We start from the raw sequence: 27,957 nt of genomic DNA, 5'->3' as shown, positions 1-27,957 counted from the left end.
TACACTAAAAAGTCTGTTTAATAAAAAATATATTTTATTGTAAACATAAAATTATAACTTTGCTTCTCTCTGAGCCACTACGGACATTAATGTGTATTGACAATTTTCAATCTCCTCAAGAAAGGAGTATTATACAAACTATATTTTTACTCCTGTGACTCCAAAAGCAAATCAAGTTGACTATAAACTGTCACATCTCCCTAATCAAGATTACTGTAACCAGTCACTTCTCCCTACTCAATATTACTGTAACCAGTCACTTCTCCCTACTCAAGATTACTGTAACCAGTCTCAAGCTAACTAAAACCAGTTACATGTCCTTCACAATCTGTGTGTAAGATGACCTCACAAATGAACAAATAGGAATATCTAAATAGATTGAAAACTACATATTTAACAAAGGAGTTTTGTATATAATCATTACAACACTTGTTCTTTTCCCAACTAATTCCCAACTATCTGCACTAGCCATCCCTAATTTAGCAGTGTAAGACTAGAGGGAAGGCAGTTAGTCATCACCACACACCGCCAACTCTTGGGCTACACTTTTACCAACGAATAGTCACATTATAATGTCCCCACTGGTGAAAGGGTGAGTAATGTTTGGTGGGACGGAGATTCGAATACGCAACCCTCAGATTGCGACTCAAGCGCCCTAACCACCTGGCCATGCTGGGTCGTATTATTACAACACTTGTTTTATTCCCAAATGGTTGAATATAGCTGGTTGACCACATGGTTAAGGAAATAATGCCAGTTTTGTATATAATTTTTACAACATTTGCTATATTTCCAACTGGTTGAGTATAGCTGGTTGACCTCATGATGAAAGAAATAATGACATTTTTGTATATAATCATTACAGCACTTGTTTAATTCCCAACTGGTTTAATGCAGCTGATTGACCTCATGATGAAGGAAATGTTTAAACAACCTAAAAAGTAAAAAAAAATTAAGCAAGACAGAACTTTGTGAAAATTTTTATTTTATCATATACCCATTAAAAGTAAACCAAATGAGATTCTACTATTCAAGGTATAGTAACAGTTGTCCAACTGGCTTAACTACTTTGTAGGTTGATTGAAAAAAAACTTGACAAAATCCTATTGCTTGAAGTGGTTCTCTATTTAGTAGAGTTTCGTTGATCTCTGTTCAGCTCAACTAAATAAAATGTTGGGGTATAACTTAAATTGTATATAATTAGATCGCATTCCATTGAGAATTTTAATACTTTTAGTCACACATGCTGCATTTTGTACTTTATTTCTTGTCTGCCACAAAAATATAACAATGCATTAGTGGAATGTAAACTATATTAGCCTACTTCATTCTTATTTAGTTATTTTTCTATTAAACAAATCTATATTCAGTTTCACACATTCAAGTTACGCATCAAGGAAAAATATGTTTATTAACTTTTATGTAAACAAATAGATGTGGTACCTAGGTGTATAACAAACACTAATGGATCTCTTATTACATTGTTCCTGATAAAATATCAGTTCCATAGCTTAACTAAAAATTAAATGTCATCATTGTTTTTAAAATAAATTTCAAATTATAATATACCAGGATCACCCATAAGGCTCTCTATTCATGTGTAATATCTTTAAATTACAAATATTACATTATGACTTGTTGCAAATGGTAACAATACAAATAACAAAAAATAAATAAACAGATAAACATCTCTACAAGATAAATTTCCTTTCAACATAACAACCTTGTCTAATGTTGATAAACATTTAGGTTTTAAATACTCTCACAAAATTCCTGTTCAACTTTGAAGTATCTGCTCAAAATGATTAAAGGATAATCATAATATCTAATATTACAGCTATGACAAGGTAAAACTACCTTATAAATAAAATATGTCAATCCCTCCCTTCAATTCATTGTTATGAAAACCAGCCATCTGATGATCAGTCATGTGACCTGAAATTACCGTTTATTTTGCCTTTGCTATACAAATATACTTACATAGTGATCTCACACAATCTTGTTTCATTTGTCACTTTGAAGTGAGTCACAGGGTTCAGAATACTCCAAATTGTTTATAAATATAAATAGCCATTTGAATGTTTTACTTCTGTGGAAAACCACTGAAGAAAGGAAAGCCTGCCAATTACAACAACCTGTTGCAAATTGGTTCCAAGTGTTTCAAAGTGTGATTAGCAGAATGTGGAATTGCTTCCAAACAAATAATACAGTTGTTCATTCAAACACCAGGGCCATCATCCATGACACAAACAGACAACAGCTGTCTGTCAATTTTGCCTCAGTTGGAAGACTGAATCAGATGCTCACAGTCACAACTAGATGCCATGTCAGTGTACGGTTACAAATAAATTTCACGAGGCCAGCCTGTGCATCAGATATTCAAAGAGATATATTCTGTTCATGGTAAGCCTAAATCTTGCACAAAACATCACATTCATAATGAAAGTACATAGAGTATAAGCACGAATAAGCATTGTTGGATGTGTCTACCTCTACATACATCCTGAGAAAGAGTGCTAGTAATGACACACACTATAAGAACCACATCCCAGAACCAATTATGCTGCAACATGCTAGTGTAATTGACTTTGACTGGATGATAACACCCACTCTCTTCCTGCTAAACTAGTTGATGCATTCTTTGGAGAAGAATCCTTTTAGTCATTTCATAATTTCTTATATCATGAAAAAAATTTTAATATTATCAAATAGTTACTCAAAACTTAGAAAACATTTACAAAACATAATTTTCTACATTCATACACACTCATTACATATGTCATCCTACTTTGAAGAAGCATTTCAAATATGAAGATTATGTGGGCAATAACCCAACAAAATTTATGATAGCAATATATCAACCTTACAATCAAAATATGAAAAAAATAAAGAAAATAAAAATGGTCTATTCAATTTTACAGAAGTATTATTTTTTTAATGCCTTGGTTTTGACACATGCAGTCCATAATTACTTAAACATTCTTAGTCTTAGGCTCCTTCACACATCAAAATGTTGTTCTTATTACTGTATGGTGGTGCTTTAATTTATTCTGGATAAATAAATATTAGTACTAACTACTTATATGGTAGTTTGATAAAGGTACTGCTTCCATTTTATTGATTTTCATTAAAGACACTTTAGCCTGCTGATTAATAACTGAAATGAATTTTTCAATTGGATAATACCTGAAAAAATCAATATAAATTTTAATATTAATTAAAGGATGAGATGAATGTTGAACTAAATTCAATAACTGAGAAATTGAGAAACTGTTTCAGATTGTTAAACTTTGTATCAAAAAATAAGTTTTTTCTCATAGGGCACGGGATTTTTTTTTTTTATATTTACAACTAAAAAGTAAACTGCCTTGCAAAAATAAAACGGGCAAAAGTCGTCACCAAAATTCCTCAACAGGGGGCGATTTTTGTTGCCAGTATTGAACACTATCTACTACTATCTATTGAACACTGTCATTTACCTATATGTTGACAATAAGCTTACACTTTTCATGAAGGTAAAACAAAAATATTATGAATATGTTCTTCCTACATATCTTTCAATAAATACACACCTACACTATATTCTTCAAATAAACCTGGGAACATAAAAGCTTAACCTTCAGAAAACGATGTTTTAGTTTTCGACTAGTTTTGCAGAGGGATTTGTAAAAGTTCACAACTATACACACACACACACAAACACAAAAAGGACAAGGAGCTCTGTGAAGTCTCTAGCTAGAAGTAAAACGTGTTTGGTGGGGAACCAGCAGAGCAGTATTTCAAGCTCCTTATACATCACAACCACCACTGTTCGACAGGTTTATTCTGCTCATACATCAAAGTATAAAGGCCTCGAAGCCGTGCCTGGCGTCCCCTATCACATTGTCGATTGTGGCATGCACAAAGAAACTCAATCAGGGACGGCGAGTCGAATACTGCCAGAGCTGAGGGTGGTTGCCGCGGGCGTTAACTTAATGCCGTTGTGCCGCTATGGTCGAGTGACGGCGACCAGAGCAACAAGGGAAGCTGGAGAAACTCGAGACTTCAGCCTCGACCTTAATCCCGGGGACTGCACAACCGAAAGAGACAAGTTAGCAGGGTGAAACCATACACAAAACACTCCAGGCACAGAAACCTAAGACCACAAACATGGTACCGTAACTTACTTGCCCACCGCCCTTTTCTGTAATCGGCTTTGAAACAATCATATAGAATGAAAAATTTCATGTTAAGACCTGAGCCTTATAGAGCACCGAAATCGTAACCGATAGGTTTGAGGATTGTTATTTCATTTACAGCTTGTGAAAACCTAAAGTTAGCATAGTATTACATAAAATACTTGAATTTTTTGTTTGTTTGAAATTTTACTGCTCGTAATATTTTGTTCATTACACTATCACTCAAATGACAAACACGTTATTAGTAAGCATACATATTTCATAAGTAAACTACACGTGACTGTAGTTAGGTCATTTTTAATTACAAGCATTAATTAATTTACAACATATTTTACAATTCATATAAAAATCTTGAAATTATGATACAAACACACAAGTAAACACAAAAATTATATTAAAAACAACCGTACTCTGACCTTTATTGTTAAATAATTCGTAAAATTAGAAATTAGGTACGGAATTATACAAGTACAAACAAAATATAAGAATATTCAACAATAATACTGCTTAACTGTAGTACTTCGATTATGAACTTGCTCTACTCTGTGATTAATTATTAATCCTACGTGCACGGGTGGGGGTCAAAGTGTGCATGCCTTGCCTTTGTACGAAGTTCCATTCCACTTGGTATTACGCATTTGATGTCAAGAGTTATCAATCAACATTTCATATTCCTCTACACGGCTGATATCGCAATAATTCGTGTTAAAATAGAGAAAATACCAGATATAAAACAAATAAATAATGAAAAAACTTTAGATATGCATTTAGAAAGTTGTAGAGGTTATGCAAACAAAATCTGAAAACTGTACAATGAATAAAAGTATTTTTATTCTTTACATGAACATCGCCTTGCACTCTGACATGCCAAGAGTCCAAGTCAGACTGACTTTGGCATTACACAGATGTCTTTAATACAAAAACTTTAGAAACGCATTTGATTTTTTATATACACAAGACTTGTAATGTTGACTAAAAGCTCGTAACACTTCGTGAAGATAAACTTTTTAAATTCGTGATTATAGTCAATATAATTTCTCCATAACACAGTAGGTCCAATAGACCCACCCTGTAGGCATTCAGGTGATCTGTAACAATTTTTTTTATTTGCTTTTTTGCAGGGAAAGTAAAATATTTTATAATTCAAGTATAAAAGATTTAGATATAGTTCTGTGGAAAAAATCTTGATGTTTATCAAATAAAAGGTTGTGAAATTAACCGCTTTCATGTGACCAAGGTAAACAAGTTCAATTTTGTTCTCCTTACAAAGGCAAAAACCTGATGTATATTTTTTGAAACATTCTACAACAACTATCAGCCACTGAGATGGGGAACTTCCTTATCTAGAATTAATAACAAATCACAGAAGTAGTTTTGGGACATTAAGTATTAACATGTCCTACCATCAGAAACACATTACTAAACTACGTCTTAAATCCAGCAGGGTTGAAAGGACTTGAAAGAAATGTGTGTGTGTGTACAGATATTAAGAGGTATTTAAAAGTGAATAAAAATAGTAATGTATGTCGTGTGTGTGTATATATATATATATAGAGAGAGAGAGAGAGAGAGAAATATTAAATAACATTTCAAACTAAATGTACTTCTTGTATTAGTATATATTAACTTATATTTAAAATGAAATGATAGTAGTGATTACATCATATGTGTGTGTACATATATATGATATTGTCATTTAAATTTAAAAGTAAATAAAAGTAGTAAGTAGCATATATACAAATGTTAAGTGTTAAATGTTGGTTTAATACAAAATGGAACCCCCAGCATCACAAAGCATGGTATTTATTTGTAACAAGACACCATTCAATTGGGTTTATGATCAAAAATAATTTACCACCAAGGACATCCAACTGGTGGAACAATGCATTCTAATCTTTATAAGTACAAATACATAAACTGTATATTTAATTAGATATCCCCATTACAAGGCTTATTTTTAGTAGACAGCTTACTATGACTAGAAATTAATTCAATTTTTGAACAGCTATTTGGTGTTTTTAGGTGGTCAGTTACTATCAACTAGTTATGCTTGTAACTAGAAACATACTTGACAAAGCACTGTTCTGTTTCACATACAGATTAATTTATATCAATCATAAAGTAAATCTTGGACATCCTTCTAGAATACATATTGGTCATTTTACATTTATTAATTTAGTCCCATTGTAAAATGTGTAACAGAGCCTGTAAAATACAAATGTAAATTACTTGGTATAGAAAACTATTTTACTCTGAAATATAAGAAACTCCTACCTTAATTATTTATCTTAAGTTTTACATGAAAAAACTACAGATAGGGAAATAACTCTCATTAGGTGAGAATACTGGAGCAAAACCCTCAAAATTTGCTTTCCCAAGAAATTTGGTAATAAAACCCACAGAAAAGTTGTAATATAGAATGAAACAAGGACTACATTAGTTAGCAACATTAAACAAATTATTATTGTGTATTTACTTTTTTATGTAACTGTACTTGATCAAAGTCAGTAGCAAGTTTCAATGTAGCACATACACCTTTTTTACAGTTCTAATGATCATACAATTGTAATTTGACTGCAAAGATCATTGTATCTATTTTCTTGAATGCTTATGAACAACAAATAAATATATAATAGTGGTTATTATTTATTATACTAAGAAAACACACTGGAATGAAAAAACACATAAATTATAATACAATAAACCTGATAACCGAATCACTTTTTGGAATAATGAAAAATATATAAATTATAATACAAGAAACTGAAGCACTTTTTGGAAATTAATTTACCAAAATAACTCAAGTTCTTGGGTTTCTTGTAACAGTCAAGCAAGTAATCATGTCAAATTAATCTTTTTAATGCCGCTTTTCTAGTGGTATCTATTACTTTATAGAAAGAAGTTATAATATTTTACCTTGAGTATTTTATATTAATGTGATGGTCTTGCTCAACTGAGATGGATTTCCACTTACTGGCCCAGTGTACTTTTCCAGTAAGAAGTGTGTACAATAACTATATGCTGCTGCCCACAGACCTTTTGCTCAGTACAAAAATGATGCGATTAACATTATCACCCAATGTCAATCACCCATTTCACTGTAATATAATATCACACACCTGACACTACTGAACTTCCATATTCTACCAGCTAAAGTGCACTACACCTTAGGTCTTATATTACTTCAACTGACACTTTGTATCCTGCAAACTGCCACCCTTACAAGCTCCGATATTGTGTGTGTGTGTGTGGGGGGGGGGGGGGGCTCATCTGCTGCGATATATGACAGAAAACTATAAATGAAATAATTCTACACATATGCTACAGATTTTTTATTTTGTACCAAAGGTAAAATTGAGAATATCATCTGTGATGTAGAGGCCTAATGCATTCTTTGATTGGCTGTACCCTCTGCTGTGCCAATCAGGGAATGGTTAGACCTCTAGGTCACAAATGATATTCTCAATTTTACCTTTAGTAAAAAGGAAATCTGTAATATACATATAGAATCATTAAACAGTTGGTCCACTGTATATTATCAAACAATATATTAGATATAATGCCTTAAATATTATTCACACATATAAATTAATTTAGGTTTCTACATAGTGAATTTTTCTAGAAAAGATTCAAAAACCCCATAAACCTTATAATTGAAATGCTGCTATACACTTATTATTAAAAGTTTATACTGGGCCATTATATGACAATGTAATTTAAATTATTATACATCTTATTAGTTCACACCATAAAAGTTGTTGTTATAAATTACAAGTTTTATTCAAACCTTTGGGAGACACCACCAGCCCTACTGTGAGAGCTATCAGTGCTGTTTAATACAGAAATGTATCAGCTTGAATAACACTGGGATTTAGACCGACTTCTTAATATTTGTTACTACAATTTATTAACTTGAATAATTCCATAACTTAACTTCTTCAATCCCACATGGTTTCTGGCAGAGACAAGTAAAAACCTAATTATATCAGCTTGAAGGAGGATTTCCTACCACTTCAAACTTTTTGAGTTCTTTTTTCATGATGGACTTTATTTTTGACGAACCTAGCTGATTTAATTATACATGTTTGTTTTTTTTACTTTCATATGGCAAAGTTCAATTAGTATTCATATATCTAAAACTGAATGTATATGAAATTATGTTACGTTATTTTAAATGATATTTTTTTGCAAAGTCAGTTTCATAACCTTATTCTTTTAACAATTTCATAAACAAATGGAATAGGAAAGATAATTTTGATAAAACAGGAAAAAGTTCAATTTTAACATTAAACTTTCGTGTTTCTAATAGCCCAGTCTCTTATAAGAAGTACGTAAAAAGTAGAAAAAATCAACATAAAAGTACGGAAAGAAATCCTGAGAGTATTGAACACAGCTGATAAGAACTATTCATTAGACCAGTAATGTAACTTTCAGGCCTATATTTTGAACTGTTATCCTAAACAATTAATAGTTAAGATAACGTTTTAAGTATTCCAATCCTAACTAAACAGAGAAAATTACTCATATTTCTGACAAAACTATTTACGTTTGTTTAGTTTTTTAGTTTACATCTCTTAAATAAAATGTATTTTTGATTTATTTTATCCAAGTATGACATTTACTTTCAGTGAATTTTTTTAATATTTTCAAAACTACTTTTATCTATTCTGTAAACTCGGACATAAGATAAAATAGGCAAACATTTTCTATTACACGATAGATCCGTGAGATATCGGCGAACAATTTACGTACACACACATGAGAACATATACATGTGTAATTATTTACTGACAAACTTAAGTTCGTAACATTTCATACGGAAAGAAATGAACACAGAAGAAATAAAGTAAACAATATACACGCAGAAACAACTACTGTCTATTACACGATAGATCCGTGAGATATCGGCGAACAATTTACGTACACACACATGAGAACATATACATGTGTAATTATTTACTGACAAACTTAAGTTCGTAACATTTCATACGGAAAGAAATGAACACAGAAGAAATAAAGTAAACAATATACACGCAGAAACAAATTAAGAAAACAATAACAGAAAATCCAAACCTTCGACAAAAATAAATAAATAAATAAAGTTTAAAAAATCGGCCCAATGTACGTGTTACGTTAATTTGAAAATACGACTCCACTGCAGATACCTCTAAGTTCTAACTTTTACCTTCAGGTTATTTGTTTGGCCATAAGTTGCTGCATTTATATTAGAGTGGATCTTGATACAAGTAATTTGATATATATATACATATTGAATTAAAATGACATTCTTTCAAAGGACATGGAAGAGCAACTTTCAAGAACATTTATCGATTCTGTATGCCCACAATCCTCTGCGAAGTTTGTCAAGTCTACGTAAAAAACACAGATTACACGTACACATGCTCGCAGCGTTGTTATCGACTTTCAGCAAGCTACGCGGTACTGATGTGTACGCCTGCGCTCATTAAATGCAAATGAAGATTCATAAACACTGAACCTACCTCTGTGCGAACTGAAGAAAAATAACACTCATCAGTCCTCGTTCAATTTACGTATGTCATATCTTTTGTAATCATAACATATCATCTAAAGACAGAAGCAGGTCGTTATTCACCACGTCATCAAACGTGAAAAATCATTAAACGTCATACAGCTTATGAAAGTGGTATTTGAGTGGAAGAAAAGATACGAAGAGAGAACAAAAGTGTGAAAAATGTTACTGGACTGACACCTATTTCTATTTGCATTTCTGTACGAGAAGTACTTGTTTTAAATGAACGTTTTTTCCCTCTACACAAAAAAATAATAAATAATTCAAGACCTTTACAGTAACCATGGTAATTATAAGAGACAAAAAAAAAGAGTGAGGGAGAACTACACAAGATGGCGAAGACTTTTAAACATACCACACAAATAAATGGGAAAAAAATAAAGTTTCAAGTAGATGTTTTTTAAGCATGTTAACTTTTTAACAAGTGAAAATAAGAAACTTAAACCCAAGAAATAGGAACTAGATTAAGAGAAATAATTGTGTGAGAGACCGATGACGAAACATCCCAATAAGAAGTTTTAAAACAAAGTAAAATGACAAAAAAAACGTGAAGTAATTTACATTCGCAAAACATAAACTAACATTATAAAAAGGTTTAACATAATCTTCATGCAAAAGGAAAACCATTTTTTTCTAAACTAGTTATTTTTAGGTTCTCTTTACAATGTGTCGGCATAAAAATATTTTCTTTTTATATAGTAAAAACAATATGAGAATTTCTCTACGTGCAGTGATTTTTTTTACATTTTTACAAAGCTAGATAATGCTATCTGTGCTCCACCGCTTGTGTCGTTCAGCTTTAGTTAAATAATAGCTGTCTGTCATAGATTCAATCAATTGTATATTGAAGGTATTCTCAGTAAATCGACTGGTTACTTTATCTCTTGACTATAAATATCTTCCCTATCTTGATATTTGTCGAGGCAACAGCTGCTTTATGAAGAAGACATGCTAGAAAAACGCTATGCCTAGATAAACATGCCACGTGGACTTCCCGCACGAGGGCTAAAAAGAACATAATACATTATGTGTGTTATTACATCATCTGCTCCCTTACAACTCTATTCAATAAAATTCACACCCAAAACACTGCAATAAAAAGGTAAAGGTTTTAATCCGTATATATTCAGAGCAGTTTGTGTAATCAGCCTTTGTTACAATTAATACTAACAGCATTTGTGTAAACAGCCTTTGTTACAATTAATACTAACAGCATTTGTGTAAACAGCCTTTGTTACAATTAACACTAACAGCATTTGTGTAATCAGCTTTTGTTACAATTAATACTAACAGCATTTGTATAAACAGCCTTTTTTTTACAATATCAAATATCACGCACGTACGCCGAACCCCTATTTTTGTGATGCAAAAAATGATGCTTATATAGTTATAGCAAGCTGTTTATGGTATTTAACGTTTTCTATATAGTCTACAATCTTATGATAAAGCATTAGCATTTTTTGGCTTGAAACTGTCGCATGCCCCCAGACCTCCGTGGCATTAGCATTCTTTGCATGCTGATTGTGTTTCACACAATACGTGTTGATCTCGCAAATTAGAACTCCTTTCAAATAATTCTGCGCACGGGCCTGTATATATATGTATTTCTTGTCTGGATTCGCTAATAGTCGACACATCTGTTTGTTTTTAATTTTAATGCCACATATATCACGCAAGCAGTTTATCCCTCTTTGAAAATTAATACATCACAGCAGGAAACATTAGAAAGTTCTTGTACACATTGTGAGAACTCTGTGAAGTTTGTACTATCATGTATAACTCTAATAGGACTCATTATTTTCCTTTAAATTCGTTGTCCAAAAAATTAAACCTTAACATCCCTTAAACTTTCTTACGTGTACTGTCATAGTAGGTTATGACAGGTATCTTGGAAAGAGTTCGGCCTAAAAGCATGGGATTTTATTTTCATTTTGTTGCCATGAAACTATAAAACTGGATTCATCTATTACTAAGGTATCTGTGAGAAACGCGTCGATTTATTAATTGAAAATTGCCACACGGTTCATACATTTACAATTTCATCTTTCCAGGAAAATTAACTGGTGTAAGTCAAAACTGATTTTGAAAGAAAAAAAAGTACAGCTTTATTAATGTAATTTGTATTTTGTTTTAGAGGGGAAATGTTTGTGATATTTGATACAAACTCAGTAGGTAAATCAGTTTCTAAATGGCAATAATAAAAATAAGGCACTAACACAACGTTCAAAGCTTTGTTGACGCCAACGCTAAACCTTGTATTAGCGGTTGTTTTTAACCATTTTTACTGTGTTGATTTACTGTTAGTTTATTATGATACTGTAGCGGCTCCAAAACACTTAGGTTTAATACCAATTTAGAGAATCGTTTGCTGAAACGTTCGTGAATGTTTATATATATATATATATATGCATATAAACACACACACCAGCAGTTACTATAGAAACTGAGAAACATTATTTGCACTATTCAATAATGGCCATTAACAATGAAAAACAAATTACTTAGTGACTGGTGTCGCAATATAAAACATCAATGAAACACTAACAGTGTTTGTTGTGTAAGACTTAAAAATAAAGTTTCGAAAATGTTCAAAGCATAGTTATTGACTTACGAAAATAATTTTTTTGGTTGCTTAGTGTTTCTTTTAAACACAAAACCATGCAACGTACTATCTGTGTTGGGCCCACCATGGGTATCGAAACCTGGTTTTTAGCGTCATAAACCTTCAGACTTACCGCTGAGAAGCATGAAAATTAATGAAAACTTTAGTGAGTGGGTTATGAAAATTGTTCAACATACTTAAACTTACCAAAAAATTTAATGAGCTCTAATACTTTATTTTCTAGCATCACACAAACCAAAAGGAAAAAATACTCTGAAATTCTGACTAAGTTAACAAAAAAAAAAGGTAAAAACATGGCTTAAATAATTAATATTAACTTGAGATCAGAGTAAATTATGTACTTAGTGCGAAACTAAAAATCAACCTGATTATCAGTATAGCTAATTAAATACTCGTTCCTTACGTTTCTATCTATAAACATTTGAATTTATGGTTTCTTCTGAAATATTACATTAAAACAACAATGACCAAATTAATTATATTTGTTAGGTACAACCAAAGAATTTGAAGATACAACTTAAGTGTTTGGAGAAGCTAATAACAGAAAAAATAATTCCGCTCTTGTTTTTTTTTAAACATTACAGTATTATAAGGAAACAAACGAACGAGAACGTACAACTAGTCTTACACCTGGTGAGAACTTCTTACATCGTGAAAGGTGCCCATTTTTGTCATGCATGTACATATTTAAAACTGTGTTATTTAGTAGATCAAAAGTGAAATGAATGTTTTAAATTCTGTTTTAATGATTGTTCACAAAAATAAGTATGAGTAGTATACCCTAGGACATCACTCAAGGCGAAATCCCAACGTAACTTCCAAATTTTGAGAATTTGTAATAAGTAGATTTGGCTTGCGCATGTAACTTACATACAAACGCATATATTCATGTAACCACGAACACGTACCGAGATCATCTGCTTCCGAGAAAAAAAAGAAACTAACACTAGAAAATTCAAAAAATATATAATTACGTAATTATGTTGTGTAAGTCGGGATACAGGATTGGCTTGCTTGCAGCATTTCCTGTAGACAGCTTACAATTAGTAAACAATGCTGGTTAGCAAACTTGGTGAAGCCACAATGTAAAATTGGTTTACACTGTATGATCATAATATAGTGAAATCCTGCATGAAAATACGTGCATTAAAGACAATGACCGAGATTGAGGTTTTTGTTTTACAAATGACGTCCCAGAGTACAATGTTATAATTTTGACATTCAACTCGTCCAAGTACAAAATTAGCAATAGCAATGACTAAACTATCTTTACTGACTCTAACACACACGCACGCACCCACACACACACACACACACACATATATATATATACGCATACACGAATTATAAATTGGCGGAGACCTTTGTCGTCCTGCATTACTAAATTACTGAAATCTAACAATATGACTTTAAATATAAAATTCTAAGAGAAAAAATGACCAAACAGCTCTTGCACATGCACGAGGGATCATCAGATTTATGATTTCCATAAGAATGAACTGGAGAAGATGCCTTGTCATAGCTAAAATATCAAATTCCAACACTCTTTTTTAATTGCGTTGTGCAATTTTACAATGAATAAAGATAAATATCAACGAAAAAAACGTACGAAATTCGTGTATTTTTGTAGTAAATTATATAATCCTAAAAAAAAACAAAAAAAAGTTAAACAGTTTGAGAAATCAAACAGTCCTAATCGATAAAGATCTAAAGTACATTCAGAATAATGGTAAATAATACATCCTTCAAAAGCTACAAAAGCATATCAGTATCCGAAATGTGTGGATCTGGGAGTATTAAGTTCATCTAATACCTCTTCCTCCGTATTAGCATCAAAAATAAGTATTAGTATCTGGAATGTCTGGATCTGAATCTAGATCCTTTCCGGGATTTGGGAGGGTCACTTCATTTAAAGCCTCTTTCTCCGTATTAGCATCAAAAATAAATTGTTTATTTGTTGAATTTCTCACAAAGCTGCCCAAGGGCTATCCGCACTAGCAGTCCCTAATTTTGAAAGATAGATTAGAAGAAAAGCAACTAGTCAACACCACCCAATGCCAACACTTGGTGTACTTTGTACCAACCAATAGTGAAATTGCCCGTCACATTATAACGCAAAACAAGGGGTGTTATCTCAATCGATTCCATTTCTACGACCAAAATTTGAAAAACAAATCACAAATATCACATCTCTCAAACTGTTAAAGAGTACTTCAGAAGTTAAACACAGTTCAATATATTGTGTTATAATTTTCTTTACAAAGACCATGAACAATGTTTTTGAAAAATCGAAAATATTATTACAACAACAATACAAATAACGCTTTGTGGTTTAGCCTAAAAAAAGGAATGAGAAAAAAAAAGGAAGTTTACTTACATACATACATACATACATATATATATATATATAATTCTTCACCTAAACAAATTACAAAAATAAGCTACAAGTAAATGTTTAAATATGTATTGCTACGGCAATTAATGTAATATGCTACAAGTAAGTGTTTAAATATGTATTGCTACGGCGATTAATGTAATATGCTATAAACTACAAGTAAGTGTTTAAATATGTATTGCTACGGCAATTAATGTAATATGCTATAATCCACAATTACGTGTTTAAATATGTATTGCTACGGCGATTATTGTAATATGCTATAAGCTACAAGCAAGTATTTAAATATGTATTGCTACGGCGATTAATGTAATATGCTATAATCTACAAGCACGTGTTTAAATATGTATTGCTACAGCAAATAGTGTAATAAGCTATAAGCTACAAGTCAGTGTTTATATATGTATTGCTACAGAAATTAATGTAATATGTTATAACCTACAAGTAAGTGTTTATGTATTGCTACAGCGAAATGTGATACGCTATATTTCTTTGTAATAAAACAAAACAATACGAAAACACGGCTTTCGCTTTAGCTCATCTGGACGATAACTTTATATTTCAAGTTCTTCGTTGCAAAACAAACGGACCTACTTTGTCTGCAATCTCCATATTATAACGTATGGTATGTGCATATGAAATACATTTAAAAGTAAGAAAAGATGGCCATCTTTAGTTATAGTTATCAATTAAACTTTTAGATACTACCCCATGATAGGCCTAGTTGTTTTCAAAAATGGATGTTCCAGTAAGTTTCCCTAACTTTGTGGATCGTACGACGCCCGTCATCAATTTTAATAAGAAACCACAGTGTTTTTTTTCCAAATATCGATAAGTATAGAGCTCCTATCTTTATAATATATATATATATATATTTAAACCTAGTACTCTAATCCAATGTTGTTTAACTAGTACATATGGTTTTTAAGCGCATTCGTCGCTTGCAATTTACGAATGCATAAACATGTATATGTCAATACACAAATACAAGTAATTAACAAAGGGAAACAGTAGTTGTTTACCCATGATGATTGGCAAGTAAAATAACAAAACTGTTAACAGTAATTTAAAACATAATTATTTATCATATTTATAAATGCTATAATACCTAATTGGTTAATGATTACGTTATAGATTGAGCACTGTTATTAACTAAGCAAAGATGGCCCTGAAATAAAAGATAATTAAGTAGATGTGCAATTTCACTAGCTTTTTGAGTAGTCAAATTGCATACCCAGCTTGGTGAAAGCCCAATAGATCCAGTGAAAGTCTGCAAGTAATGTAAACTCTCAGTCCATAATAGGCTTTCTTTCTGAAGCTCTTGTATTGCACTTTAAATGTCTTATCTTAAAAGTTTCCTGATTTTAACGAGACTGCTATCCTCCATCTTTTTTCTATTTGAAGACACACACAAGTTTGCTAAAAATGAGCAAAATATCCATGAGTATTTTCAGTATCGTTCATTCTTCAAGAAAATTGTTGTAATACAAGGGAAGTGAATCAGAAGTGAGGAGGTGTAGAAGCCAGTCCAGACACTTGGTAGAAATGGCAAAGCAGTTGCATCATTTCTTGTTCAAAACAGTCCATTTCACAATAGAAATGTGATGAAGATTTCTACTGTCTGAATTTGATCCATTTAATGCCTTACATTTAATAACAATCTTGAATTTTGCTTCTATGGATAACTATATTCTCCATCAAGAAGTAAGAAATACCCTCAAAATATTCTAATTATGAAATAAATACTTCTCTAGTCCAGGCTTAAGAACTTATTCTAACCCTAATATAAACTGAAAGTTAAATGGTGTGAATCAGAAAAGAGCGGGAAACTTAAACAGCAGCAATATATTTATTCTCCACGTTGCAGCTGGATATTTTATCACTGTATATTTTGGTTGTTATGGAAAACATGCCGAAATGCTGAACATTTTACTTACAATCTTTAACTTGCAGAATTTAGTTGTGGCGTGAGTTTTGTTCAAACTCAACTATTTACAATAGCTACTGCAGTAAAGATATATGGGCTAATCTATAAAATATCTCAATTTTTCAGTATATGGGAATGTTTAATATGAATTCGTTCTGCTTTTGGATTTCTAAGTTACAATGCCTAGTTTGGTCTGTATCGGTCAACTCGTTTACAATGAGATGCGTCCACAGGCAGACAGAATGTTTTCCTTGCTATTGGATAGTTACCACACCAGTATGGTTTAATACGTACAATGCATATGCACAAGTATATAATTCCACTCCAAAAACCGTCTAATTTTATCCAGCTTATTCTGAAATCACATTTCAATTTCTTAATAGTTCAGAAATCCACCAACGTACGGTTTGTAATTTTTTTCTATGTTAATTTATATAAAATAACCATATCCTCTTACCTTGAACAATTTTTCAAACAACTACATAGGTCAGACAAAGAAACCTTGATACAAATTACAACGTGGGAAAAGTGGTGCCATCTCAATAGGAGAGAGAACTGTAGAGGTAGAGCCAATAAAGTGGTTGGGGAGACACAGTCTAATAGATTTAACCTATATTCACGAGATTCGCGTATAAAACGAAATTAGAACTGAAAACTAAAAAAAATTAATAATGCTGACGTAGGCAATCAAACCCACGACGTTTCAGATCAGAAACTACCATTCACTGTCTATGGTCAGATCAGATAAGCAAGGAAAGTGAATTAAAAAATAAAACTGGTTACTAGAAGCTGCCATTCCTACCCTTTATAATAATGGCATACTTGTATGAATTATAAAATAAAATTTTCTAATAATGTTAACAACTACATAATGTATATGTCTAACACTCAATTTTTTGTGTATTCATGTATACCAGAAAGTTTTTACAGTTAAAATGTAACTTAAACAAATTCTACCATACACATACATACATTCATTACGAAATTCTTGTATTTTTTATAACATAATCTGTATATTTTCTTCTTTCCACGTAACAGATACTGTAAAGGAAATAGGCTTAAGTGACTTGGATAAAACATTGTGAAATGGCACGTACTTTAATCCCGCTTTTCCAGTTTCTTTAAAATGTACTCAAAAACGTATAATTTAGGGAAAAGGCCAACATATAATTTTTGTTTCTGTTTTAAACGTTAACCGGATTTTGACGGCATCATGAAACTGACGTGTCTGACCTATAACAGTTATTTTCTTCAAATGTTCAGTAACATGAAATGATCCATTGTCTTTATTGCTCAAAGATGTCGTTTACTTTTTAACTATTACAAACCTCAAACTCATAATATTCATACTTGTCAATTCTTCTTTAATTCACGAAAGACTCCATTTTTTAACATTTCCCATAACACATCTTCTGCTACATTTATGCAGCTAGGCCTTTTAGCGATGAGTTCGGCAGATATGTGTTCCAGATTTGGAGACAGCAAAAAAAAACAAAAAACATTCAGTTGGGCAAACGAAACTTAAGGCTGTATTTCTTTGTTATCAAGTGGTATTAATTTAATGCAAAAACACTCCGTTTCATAATTCTGTCATTACTTGAAAATTATGCAAGATTTAGCACATGCCTAGTAAACCGAACTTTTCAAACCTTGCACTCGAACGTTATCCATCGATTAGCGATACATTTATCTATATTCATTAAAAGAGTATTACTTTCAAATTTATTATTATTACTATTATTGATCTTCGCGTTTTTACATTGAACCATAGAAAAATTCTGCAAAGTATGAGTCGTCAGTCGTATATATGGATAAAGTTAGTAGGTAAAGTGCTGACCCAATATCAGAAGTTCGTTAATCGATACAACATGCCATACATACTGAATCTGTTGGTGCTCAGTCCTGTACAGCAGGGGTCGGCAACCCACGGCACTTGTACCACCCTGTGTCACGCAAAAATATTTTGTGTGGCACGTTAATTAACAGAAAAAAGAAAGAAAGATGTTGTTGTTTGGTGTTTATTGATGAAAAGCAACTGTAATTTCACAAGATGGGGTACAATTAAAATAACATTATAATACTGTAACCTGAATTTAAATAAAAAACAATGGTGGCACGCGCAAAGGGTCTTAAATTTCGAATACTGATAAGTGGCACCCAAAAGGTAAACGTTGCCGTACCTTGCTCTAGAGCATCTGACAAGACTGTCAAACCACGAATCGGCCACCTTCTGAATTCACGGATTCTACGGTCAAGAAAACTCAAAATAACACCACATAAAGAAAACTTTTCTCCCCCTCTCTTTCAAGCACTGATCAGACAGCTTATATGTGAATTAAAGGTATTCCAAAAACAACGTTTAAAAGTAAAGACATTGGTTAGGTGAGTTTTTTGATAGACTAATTGACTGACAGACAGATAAAACAATATGTAGAATAGAGGTCACAATCAATAAACGAAAGAGTTCACAGCCACGTTTCTCACAGAAATAATTCATCGATATTTTTTTAAGAACGCACAACGTACTTTCTGCTCTACTTACCATGATGTGTAAAAGCAAAGTTGATGACGTCTAAAATACATCAATCCCTGCTCTAAAAATAACACAGTGAAAAGAATAATAATTTTAAGAAATATACTTAGCTAAAAAAATTAAACATCTATCAATGGTAAAACAACATGTTCCATCTTGTGAACACAAATCTCTTCATCATTCATGCTGAGCAAGCAAGTTTCCATGGCAACCAATATATATGGCAAGAAAAATTATATTCCTAAGAGAAGTACATGATTAAGCTCATTTCTATTTAGTTTTTATCATCCACATAATTTAATTTCACTTTTGTGCCATTTTAATTAATCAGGAAAGAAATTAAACAAAAGCTTTGAGTTATCCAACTTGCGTTTCCATGGTGATGGCAAAGAAAAGGTTAAGCTGGATAAATAAAAATTCCTTTCTTTAACAGAGTAGGATGCAGTTATGAATCTTTTTATTCATCTGTTTGTTTTTAAATCACCAATTATGCACAACTTATGTATCAGTAGACAATCTTTGTAAAAATAATTATAATTTAGTGAGTGAAGTGCCAAATGATTTGAAAAAATGAAAAACCCACACCATTCTGTAAGTACAAATTTTTTGAGACATTGGTAAACATTTCTTATTGCATCTGATTTAACCAGAATCAATATTCTGTGTATGGGTTTTATTCTGAATCTAAAAAGTATATAAATATTGATGTATATCCTTCTTTTCAAGCACAGTTTGACTCAAATAAAACATATAACAGAATGATATAAAGGTGTACCTTTCTGGTGGAATCATCTGTTCCCCTGTGGCCTGAGTAATACATGGGAAAATGTGGCTGAGTAACATGATCTGAAAGAACATTGACATTTTTAACGCAAATGAAAACACCTTTACTTTCGCTATTATATAACAATGCACTTGTGATTATGGTTTTTTGGTCTTTTTGTATCTTCAATTATGAAATTAAATTTATTTCTATCTATAGTCACAATAAAAGATAAATACAAATATACAATACCTACTAAAATCAATAAATATACTTGGCAGATGGGAATTAGAAACATTAGCCATAATAATTATGTCCAGCTTCTCTTTAATCACAGAGTGATTGAACACTAGGTAATACACTAACAATGACTAAACTAGCTTAACCTTTATAACTTACTGTCAAGAAACAAACTATTTGCCAACATTAAACTAGGTAGTTTCTCTATGGCTCTGATGTAACTGTTTATCCCAGTTCATAATGTCTCATTAGCAGACAAAAAGGTTTGCCCAACTTTCATAATTCCAGTAAACTCGGATATCACTGATCATATCAGTAGAAGCCATGAATCACAAATCCCATAATTTAGAAATTACATGCTAATCATAGAAGTCAGGAATTACAAAAAGTAACAGAAGACAGGTTTGTTTGTTTGAATTTCGCGCAAAGCTACACGAGAGCTATCTGCACTAGCCGTCCCTAATTTAACAGTGTAAAACTAGAGGGAAGGCAGCTAGTCATCACCGCCAACTCTTGGCTACTCTTTTAACAAACAAATAGTTGGATTGACTATAACATTATAACACCCCATGGCTGACAGGTCGAGCATGTTTGGTGGGACGAGGATTCAAACCCGCGACACGTAGGTTGCGAGTCGAGCACCCTAACCACCTGACCGTGCCAGGCCCAGAAGACAGGAAGTGCAAACAAGTCATAATTTGTGCTTAACAATTATGGGGCATAAAGTCCTTAAAATCTCAGTAATTGTAAAAAATTAGAATTATGTTTGAGTTAATGATGAAGTGCACTAACCTTACAACACACATACATACATACATACATACATACACTGATGATGTTTAGGCTGGCTTCCCTTTAATCACAAAGTTCTTTAGGTTTTTGAAATTTCTTGCACTAATTACATATCTGTTGTAACAAAATTTATTATATTTAAGTGTATGCAAAGCTGATTGGATTTTAGAATGGATTATAAGATAAATTATTAAATATCAAATAACCAATTACTCCAGAACATTTTATTAAAATACCCAATACTTTGTCATGATGGCTTTGCCAGTTCTTTTTTAAAAGAAATATTGGATATTTTGATGATATGTTGTGGAATAATTGAGCATTTGAAATTTTGAAAGAAAACCTTTGTTTCTACCATAATCTAATTTAAAGTAGTTATTAAAAAAATGAAATAGCACTCAAGTTTTCACTAGACCCTTGATACTGTACACAAGCTAGAACTAAGATTAAAATAAAACTTGTTTAAATTTTAAGTAACACATATTTTTTAACAAAAAAAACTTTTAATGATACACAATAAACATCTAAAAAAATGACTGTCCCCAATAAAAATTTTACTTAATAGTTTACTGTGAAAAGAGTGTATGAGATTGTTTCCAGTCTAATGATATTTTATCTTTATATAGTAAATTTTTAAGTAAACATTTTTTATTGTATTTTGAGACTGGGGACAGTCTCATTTTAAATGTTTATTATGTGTCATTACCATTGTTTTTTAATCATCTGTTTTACAAGTTAGTACTGTTACAAAAAATTCCTTCAGTGGTTCAAAATTCTACCCCAATAATATTTGTATAATTAGGACCAAAGATGATTTTTCCATAGCAGTTTTTTCTTGAAATATATATATATATTTTAACAATCGCATTCTTAGATGTTTACTGTAAAATTCTGATCCTAATTCAATAATCACAGATACATACATATACAACCAAAAGAGACATTACAATTTCAAGAACCAAAGAAAACCTAACACTAGAGTCAAAAATAAACTAAAAATGTGAAATAATGGTAAATCCCAACAAATACACACAAACTTGAGACTCAAGTAACAGCAAGGTAAGCCTACTATATCACTTCACTAACAATAAAAATATGCATATGTAAGACAGCAAATGTCTAATAAAACATAAAACAATACATACTACACTAAAAATATGCACATGTAAGACAGCAAATATCTGAAACATAAAACAATACATGCTACACATAACTGAATCAAAAAGCATACCACAATTTAAGCATCTATTTGAAAGATGAACATCCATATTTAACCAATATTATAAAGAGAATTACCATATTTAACCAGGTAACAAAATGTTCACCCATTTGACCAAACCTTTTGAATTGTATAATTTGTAACTAAAAATACAACTTTTATACAAGTGAACAGTAAACTCAGGTCTAAAGATAAAACATTTTACAGTTATTTAATTTCTGCAGTACATCTTGGTGTATAGAAGACATATTAATACTAGAAATAAACGACTTTATGTTTTTATTTAATTACACACTCAAGGTAAGGTTTTTTGTTGTTTTTTTTTTTTGCTTTATAGCTTCTTCAGGTGTGTTCACTAAGACCATTTGAAGCTTTCAGTTTGTGTTTTAGTGAAGAAGCTGTAACAAAATGTTAAGAGTCTAATTAAATAAAAACATTTTGTTGTTATAAGGTCATTTATTTCTAGTATTAACATTTTACAGTTACTATACAATCACCACACCCTCTTTGACCTACATGCAAGAAAGCAGTAATCCTACTACAGTCATGGTTAGTTGCCTAAAAAACTCCTCTGGATATTTATCAACAATTAATTTACTGCAACATGTATACATACTAACTTAACAGCAAGATATACAACTAGTTATGCTGGGACAGAAAGTTCAGCAGCCTATGAAAAATAATCTTTTTTTTTGTGTCATGTTAATGGCAAAGGTCTGTATCAAAATAGAACACTGCAGACAAAACACACATTGACCTACAGCCAGTTTCTATGGTGATGATATTTTGAAATTTCAATTGAAAACAAACAGCTTGGAAAATTTACACTTGGACTAAACATGCTCAAGTCAGTTATATAATGCATGACTCCCTTAACACAAATCACTTTTATAAAGTGTGTATTCTATAAACAATCTCCCAGAGAAATAAATATGCTTCTAGTTCAGAATTATTTTATTTTTATGCATTAGTTAACATTTCATTAAATTTGACTGAAAACATATGCCCTACAGGGGTTTTCTCTCTGAACTTTTTCTGTAGCAGAAAGGATTTTATTTAGACTGATGTTGCACAAGTATTCAAAGAAGGTTCAGTATGTGTATAAATACGGCCTGGTTGTATTTCCAAAGATTTGTTTTTACAAGTATGCCTAAAACGGAACTAGCTTTTCACACTCAAAATTTATCCCCCCCCCCATTTGAAAAAACCCCAGAAAGTCACTGTTCTAACATATACAATTCAAATAGAATTACTTTGTGGTATTAATTTTGCTTATTATGCTAATAATTTACATAATTCACTTTTTCTTTCATGTTCATGTACAATATACACAAGAGCAGCCAACTTCAAAACAATGCAAGTTTTATTTTGTAGCAACACAAAAGCTACTGCCATGACCCAAATTGTCATCTTTTGTCTGGTACCAAGCATTTTGCTAACAGATATTTGCCAGTTAACCAACCTTCCCTACATGGATTGTTTTCCATATAGTTTGAAACCTCCACATCAAACAAGGCTGCTAACATAGTAAAAAAATTACTTCAGGAAAAGTCAATCAGCCTCATTCTCTAAAGCTCCCAACACTAAGTCGTTTATGTTACATGCTAATCACCTGTCGCTACAGATCACAGCAAAGATATGTGGTCAATGGAGAAATAATAAGTTCCTCAAAACTGAAAAGTGTGTGTAACACCAAAAATGCTAAACATAAACATCTAAACTTTGCAAAACATACTAACTCTTTGGTTATGAACATTCTTTCTAGAGATATACCACAATTTTAGTAGGTACTGAAATATTTCAAACTTCATACTTCCCACCTTTTTAAAGTACCATTTAGGTAGATGCTTTTAATACAATGAGAACAGGAAAAAAAATGGAAAAGGTAAGAAAAATACAAAAAAATACTTAGCATTCCAATGCTCATAATGGTCAAAATATGTACAAGAAACAAAACAGTTTACACAGCTAAGTAAAAAAAATGTAATATCATTACTGAGAAATAATATTTACCCCTAACTTCAATACCATTATCCAATCCTTCACCATACCCAGATTATTGTTTAAGTAGTATCAATACAATGGCAAACATTAGAACAGCAGAAGTGCATGTTATAATGTTTTGACACAGATTATGTACAGATTTCACCGTTTATCAGGAAGCTTTTTTGTTGTATGAAAGATTCCATTAACTTACAACAGCGGTTCTAAAACTTTTGAAACTGAATTACCCCTTTTTCAAATTTAGTGCAAATTGGCGTGCACCTTTGTTTCTGATAATGAAAATAGATACTTTTATTTTATTATAATTACTTCTTTTGTCGCCACCCTAGTGGCAGAGTAGCAAGTCTTAAAGGATTATTATAATGCTAAAAATCCGGTGGGCACGGTACAGATAGACCATCGCGTGGGTTTGTGCTTAACTCCAAAGGAAAAAAAATAAATTTTTGAGCACTGATCAAGAACGTTTTTCTTTTCCTCCTTTTTTTTTTTTCTTCTACTACTTTGTTTGTTCATTTTTCCCGTTCCGTTTCGCGTACCCCTTCACTAACCAACACGTGGTTAGAACCCGTGGGGGTAAGGATACACGCCACAGTTTGAGAAACAGTGAGATACACAAAAAATAGTTGATTTGTACACCTTTACACCCAATATTTTTTGCCATGAATAAAAGTATTTTTTCTTGCTAATCCATTGTGTTCTAGATAAATTGATTTTATGATAATCATTCGTTACTTGAAACTCGCGATCAATGCATGCACAACAAATTTGAGGCTGCAACAGTTTTAATCCAAAACACAGGTCTTTTCAGGTGATACGGAGTTGAAAAATATGAAATAAACATTGACACTTAAAGCGTAAATAAAATCTGGACCGTGTCTGCACTGTCCCTCTGTGTTTATAAAATTTTACAAAACTTTGCTTATAACATACATGACCTCTTACAGAAAATCATGAAAACTATTTTAGGTCACCCGACCAACTCCTCTTCCCCCTTCACCGAGTGGAGTGGTCTTAACAACGGAAAAACAGGTTGATCATAACTGACAGAAAGACGTATATCCTCGGGGGAAGAGGGGAGAGGGGTAATAGAGAGAAATGTATAATACAAAAACACGCAGTTCTAGCCAGTCAGGCAGTCACGGTTACCTTCGTATTTCGCTCTGTAAGAAGGTGTGATTACAAAAGAAAGAGGGAACAGGGAGTAAAAGTTGAGCGTAACACACACAGAAGAGTGTCATATACCATACACTCGGATGGAAGTAAGAACGTGAGCGACAAAATCCCTCCCTAACGAGCCAGCTGCAAAGCACTCAAGTCTTCTCACTGGGTTGGGTTTTAATACTTGCTGGCACATTCTCATATATCTGCTACAACTTGTTTCGTAAAACCGTGGCTTCAGCAATAATATATACAAGAGGTTATATTCATAAAAAAAAGAAGATATATGACAACGTAACCTTCGTTTCATACAACGGCTAACTAAAATGTAAACAAGAATTTCTTTACTGCTGCTGCACATAGTTAACTACAGCCTGAATATATACTATTTTCTTATACTTATCATTTCAACATTTCTACCATTAAATATGTTTGCAAGCATTTCTCAATTTAGAATACCTATCTTAATAACCAATGTCTTATGATACAACTATAACTGCCGCATTATTTTACAAACTTATGTTGAACTAAATATCGTTTGTTTCGTTAAACCAACGTTTCCGTCCTGCTACTATTTTCCGTGAAGTCTCGGGACTGCCGTCGCCCTCGTATCTGATTGATCTTATGCATGGTAGCGTACGTTTCGTGAAAATTGGTCCAACATATAAACATACCTAATTTGTTTTTATCTCTATTGTTACCAAACCTGGCTAAAGCTCTTACTCCATACGTTTCTTGATTTATATACATGATCATTTGAGAACAATTACTGGTAAAAATCTTAAAAACGTGATACCGTAATAGAATGCTGATGAGACAACATATAAATGACTTTTCTGGATACAACAGCTCAAGGGTCACGACCTTTCTCCGGTTGGTCATTTTTTTGTCTGGTCTAACTCATATTTAGTAAATGACTTAGTAGGCAAAATGGTTTCGTTTGTTTTGAATTTCGCGCAAAGCTACATGGGGGCTATCTGCGCTAGCCGTCCCTAATTTAGCAGTGAAAGACTAGAGGAAAAGCAGCTAATCATCACCACCAACTCTTGGGTTACTTGTTTATCAATGAACAGTGGGATTGATCGTCACTTTATAACATCCGAAGGGCTGAAAGAGTGGGACGGGGATTCGAACCCGCGACCCACAGGTTGGGAGTCGAGTGTCCTAACCACCTGGCTATGCCGAACTCAGGCAAAATTGCCTAATCAGTGGACTATTATATATACAGTATACACAGAAAGAACTACAAGTTTACAGGTGAATATATTAATCACTGATGACACGAACTTTGATAAGACTAACATCATAAAATATTACACTTGCCTGTATGAAATATAGCCATGAAATAAATTACAAAAACAGTGTGAATTGTGTGTTATTGTGATGTTGTAAATACGTCTACTTTAAAAGGTTATGAAAATAGACCAGGTGGCAGCATGACTTACACGAATTGGCACTAATGACATCTTTACCCCACGTTCATTCAGTGAGCTCTGCTTTAGGTAAAGTAAGCTTAATATACGCGAAAAACAAAATGACAGAAACTGTGAGGTAAGTGGAAGGTATAAATAAGTAGAAAATTGTATATTATTCATTACGAAATAGCCACGAAACCAATACACCTATTTATGTAATTCAACAAGAAGTTATCGAAGTTATCATTGAAAAATCTCACTTTGGACCATTTTGCAGCATGGAAATGTGTGTATGAATTACCTATTCAAATATATTGAGAAACATAAGGCCATTTCTTGAGAGTACCGTGCACTGCATAAGCAAGCACTAACATCGCATAATAGAATCGGAATAAAAATTCATGGTACGTGCCCAAGATGTACAGAACAAATATGAAGTCATTTCCACGTGGTCAGATCACAAGTAATTATACAGTTAGTACGTTATGAGAACGATAAACCAGTGCGGTAGTAGCCAAACGTCTCCGTACGCAATTTCGGGTTACCGACCGATCATCCGGGACCTCTCAAACATGTCCAACAAGTACAGCTTATCGGTCAATATCACTATATTTAAATCTAGCGAGTCCTGAAGCAAGTGTAAATACTGCATGTACCGTCAATGTTTTTATATAACGTGCACCTCGTGGTATGCTGTAAATGATAAAGTCTGTCGTTCACGTTTCAAGTTTGGTGTTCAAGACCATGATTGTATACGTAACAATAACACGCGTAAAAGCTGTGGTATTATTGAAAAACTACACATATAGTTTGATCATCAGATGATCTACACCAGCGTTTCTCAAACTGGAGTTCGCAAGGATTCTCCAGGGGGTCCGCGAGTCATGTACGAAGTTGCATTAAAATATTTATAGAACAATTTTTGTAAAATTAAAACGTGTACACTGATTTTTTTTCTTCAAAACAAAAAACCGGTAAGTTTTGGGGTCAGCGAAAAATTTTTTAATTAAAATGGGTCCTCGGGTTACTAAAGTTTTAGAACCGCTGACACCACTTCACTAAACACACAAAGATGAAACTTACCTGTCACCCTGTTATTCGTAAGCTAAAAACTACAGGTCTGATAGTTTTAAGAGGAATTTCTATATGTATATTTAAA

At 32.3% G+C, this 27,957-nt stretch overlaps 1 protein-coding gene across 1 annotated transcript in view; it reads right to left on the bottom strand.

The window, feature by feature from the left end:
* Nucleotides 1–27,957, bottom strand: part of LOC106465987 (E3 ubiquitin-protein ligase RNF38-like) — a 76,285-nt gene that overhangs the window by 24,134 nt on the left and 24,194 nt on the right. The window contains exon 4 of the mRNA XM_013926236.2: nucleotides 19,983–20,053. Coding sequence (XP_013781690.1) covers nucleotides 19,983–20,053 — 71 coding nt within the window. The remainder of the gene's footprint in view (nucleotides 1–19,982; nucleotides 20,054–27,957) is intronic.

This window comes from Limulus polyphemus, unplaced genomic scaffold (assembly GCF_000517525.1).
Source record: "Limulus polyphemus unplaced genomic scaffold, Limulus_polyphemus-2.1.2 Scaffold2114, whole genome shotgun sequence".
Taxonomy (NCBI): Eukaryota; Metazoa; Arthropoda; class Merostomata; order Xiphosura; family Limulidae; genus Limulus; species Limulus polyphemus.
The sequence above is the reverse complement of the archived record's forward strand: the minus strand, read 5'-3'. Positions and strand labels throughout refer to the sequence as shown.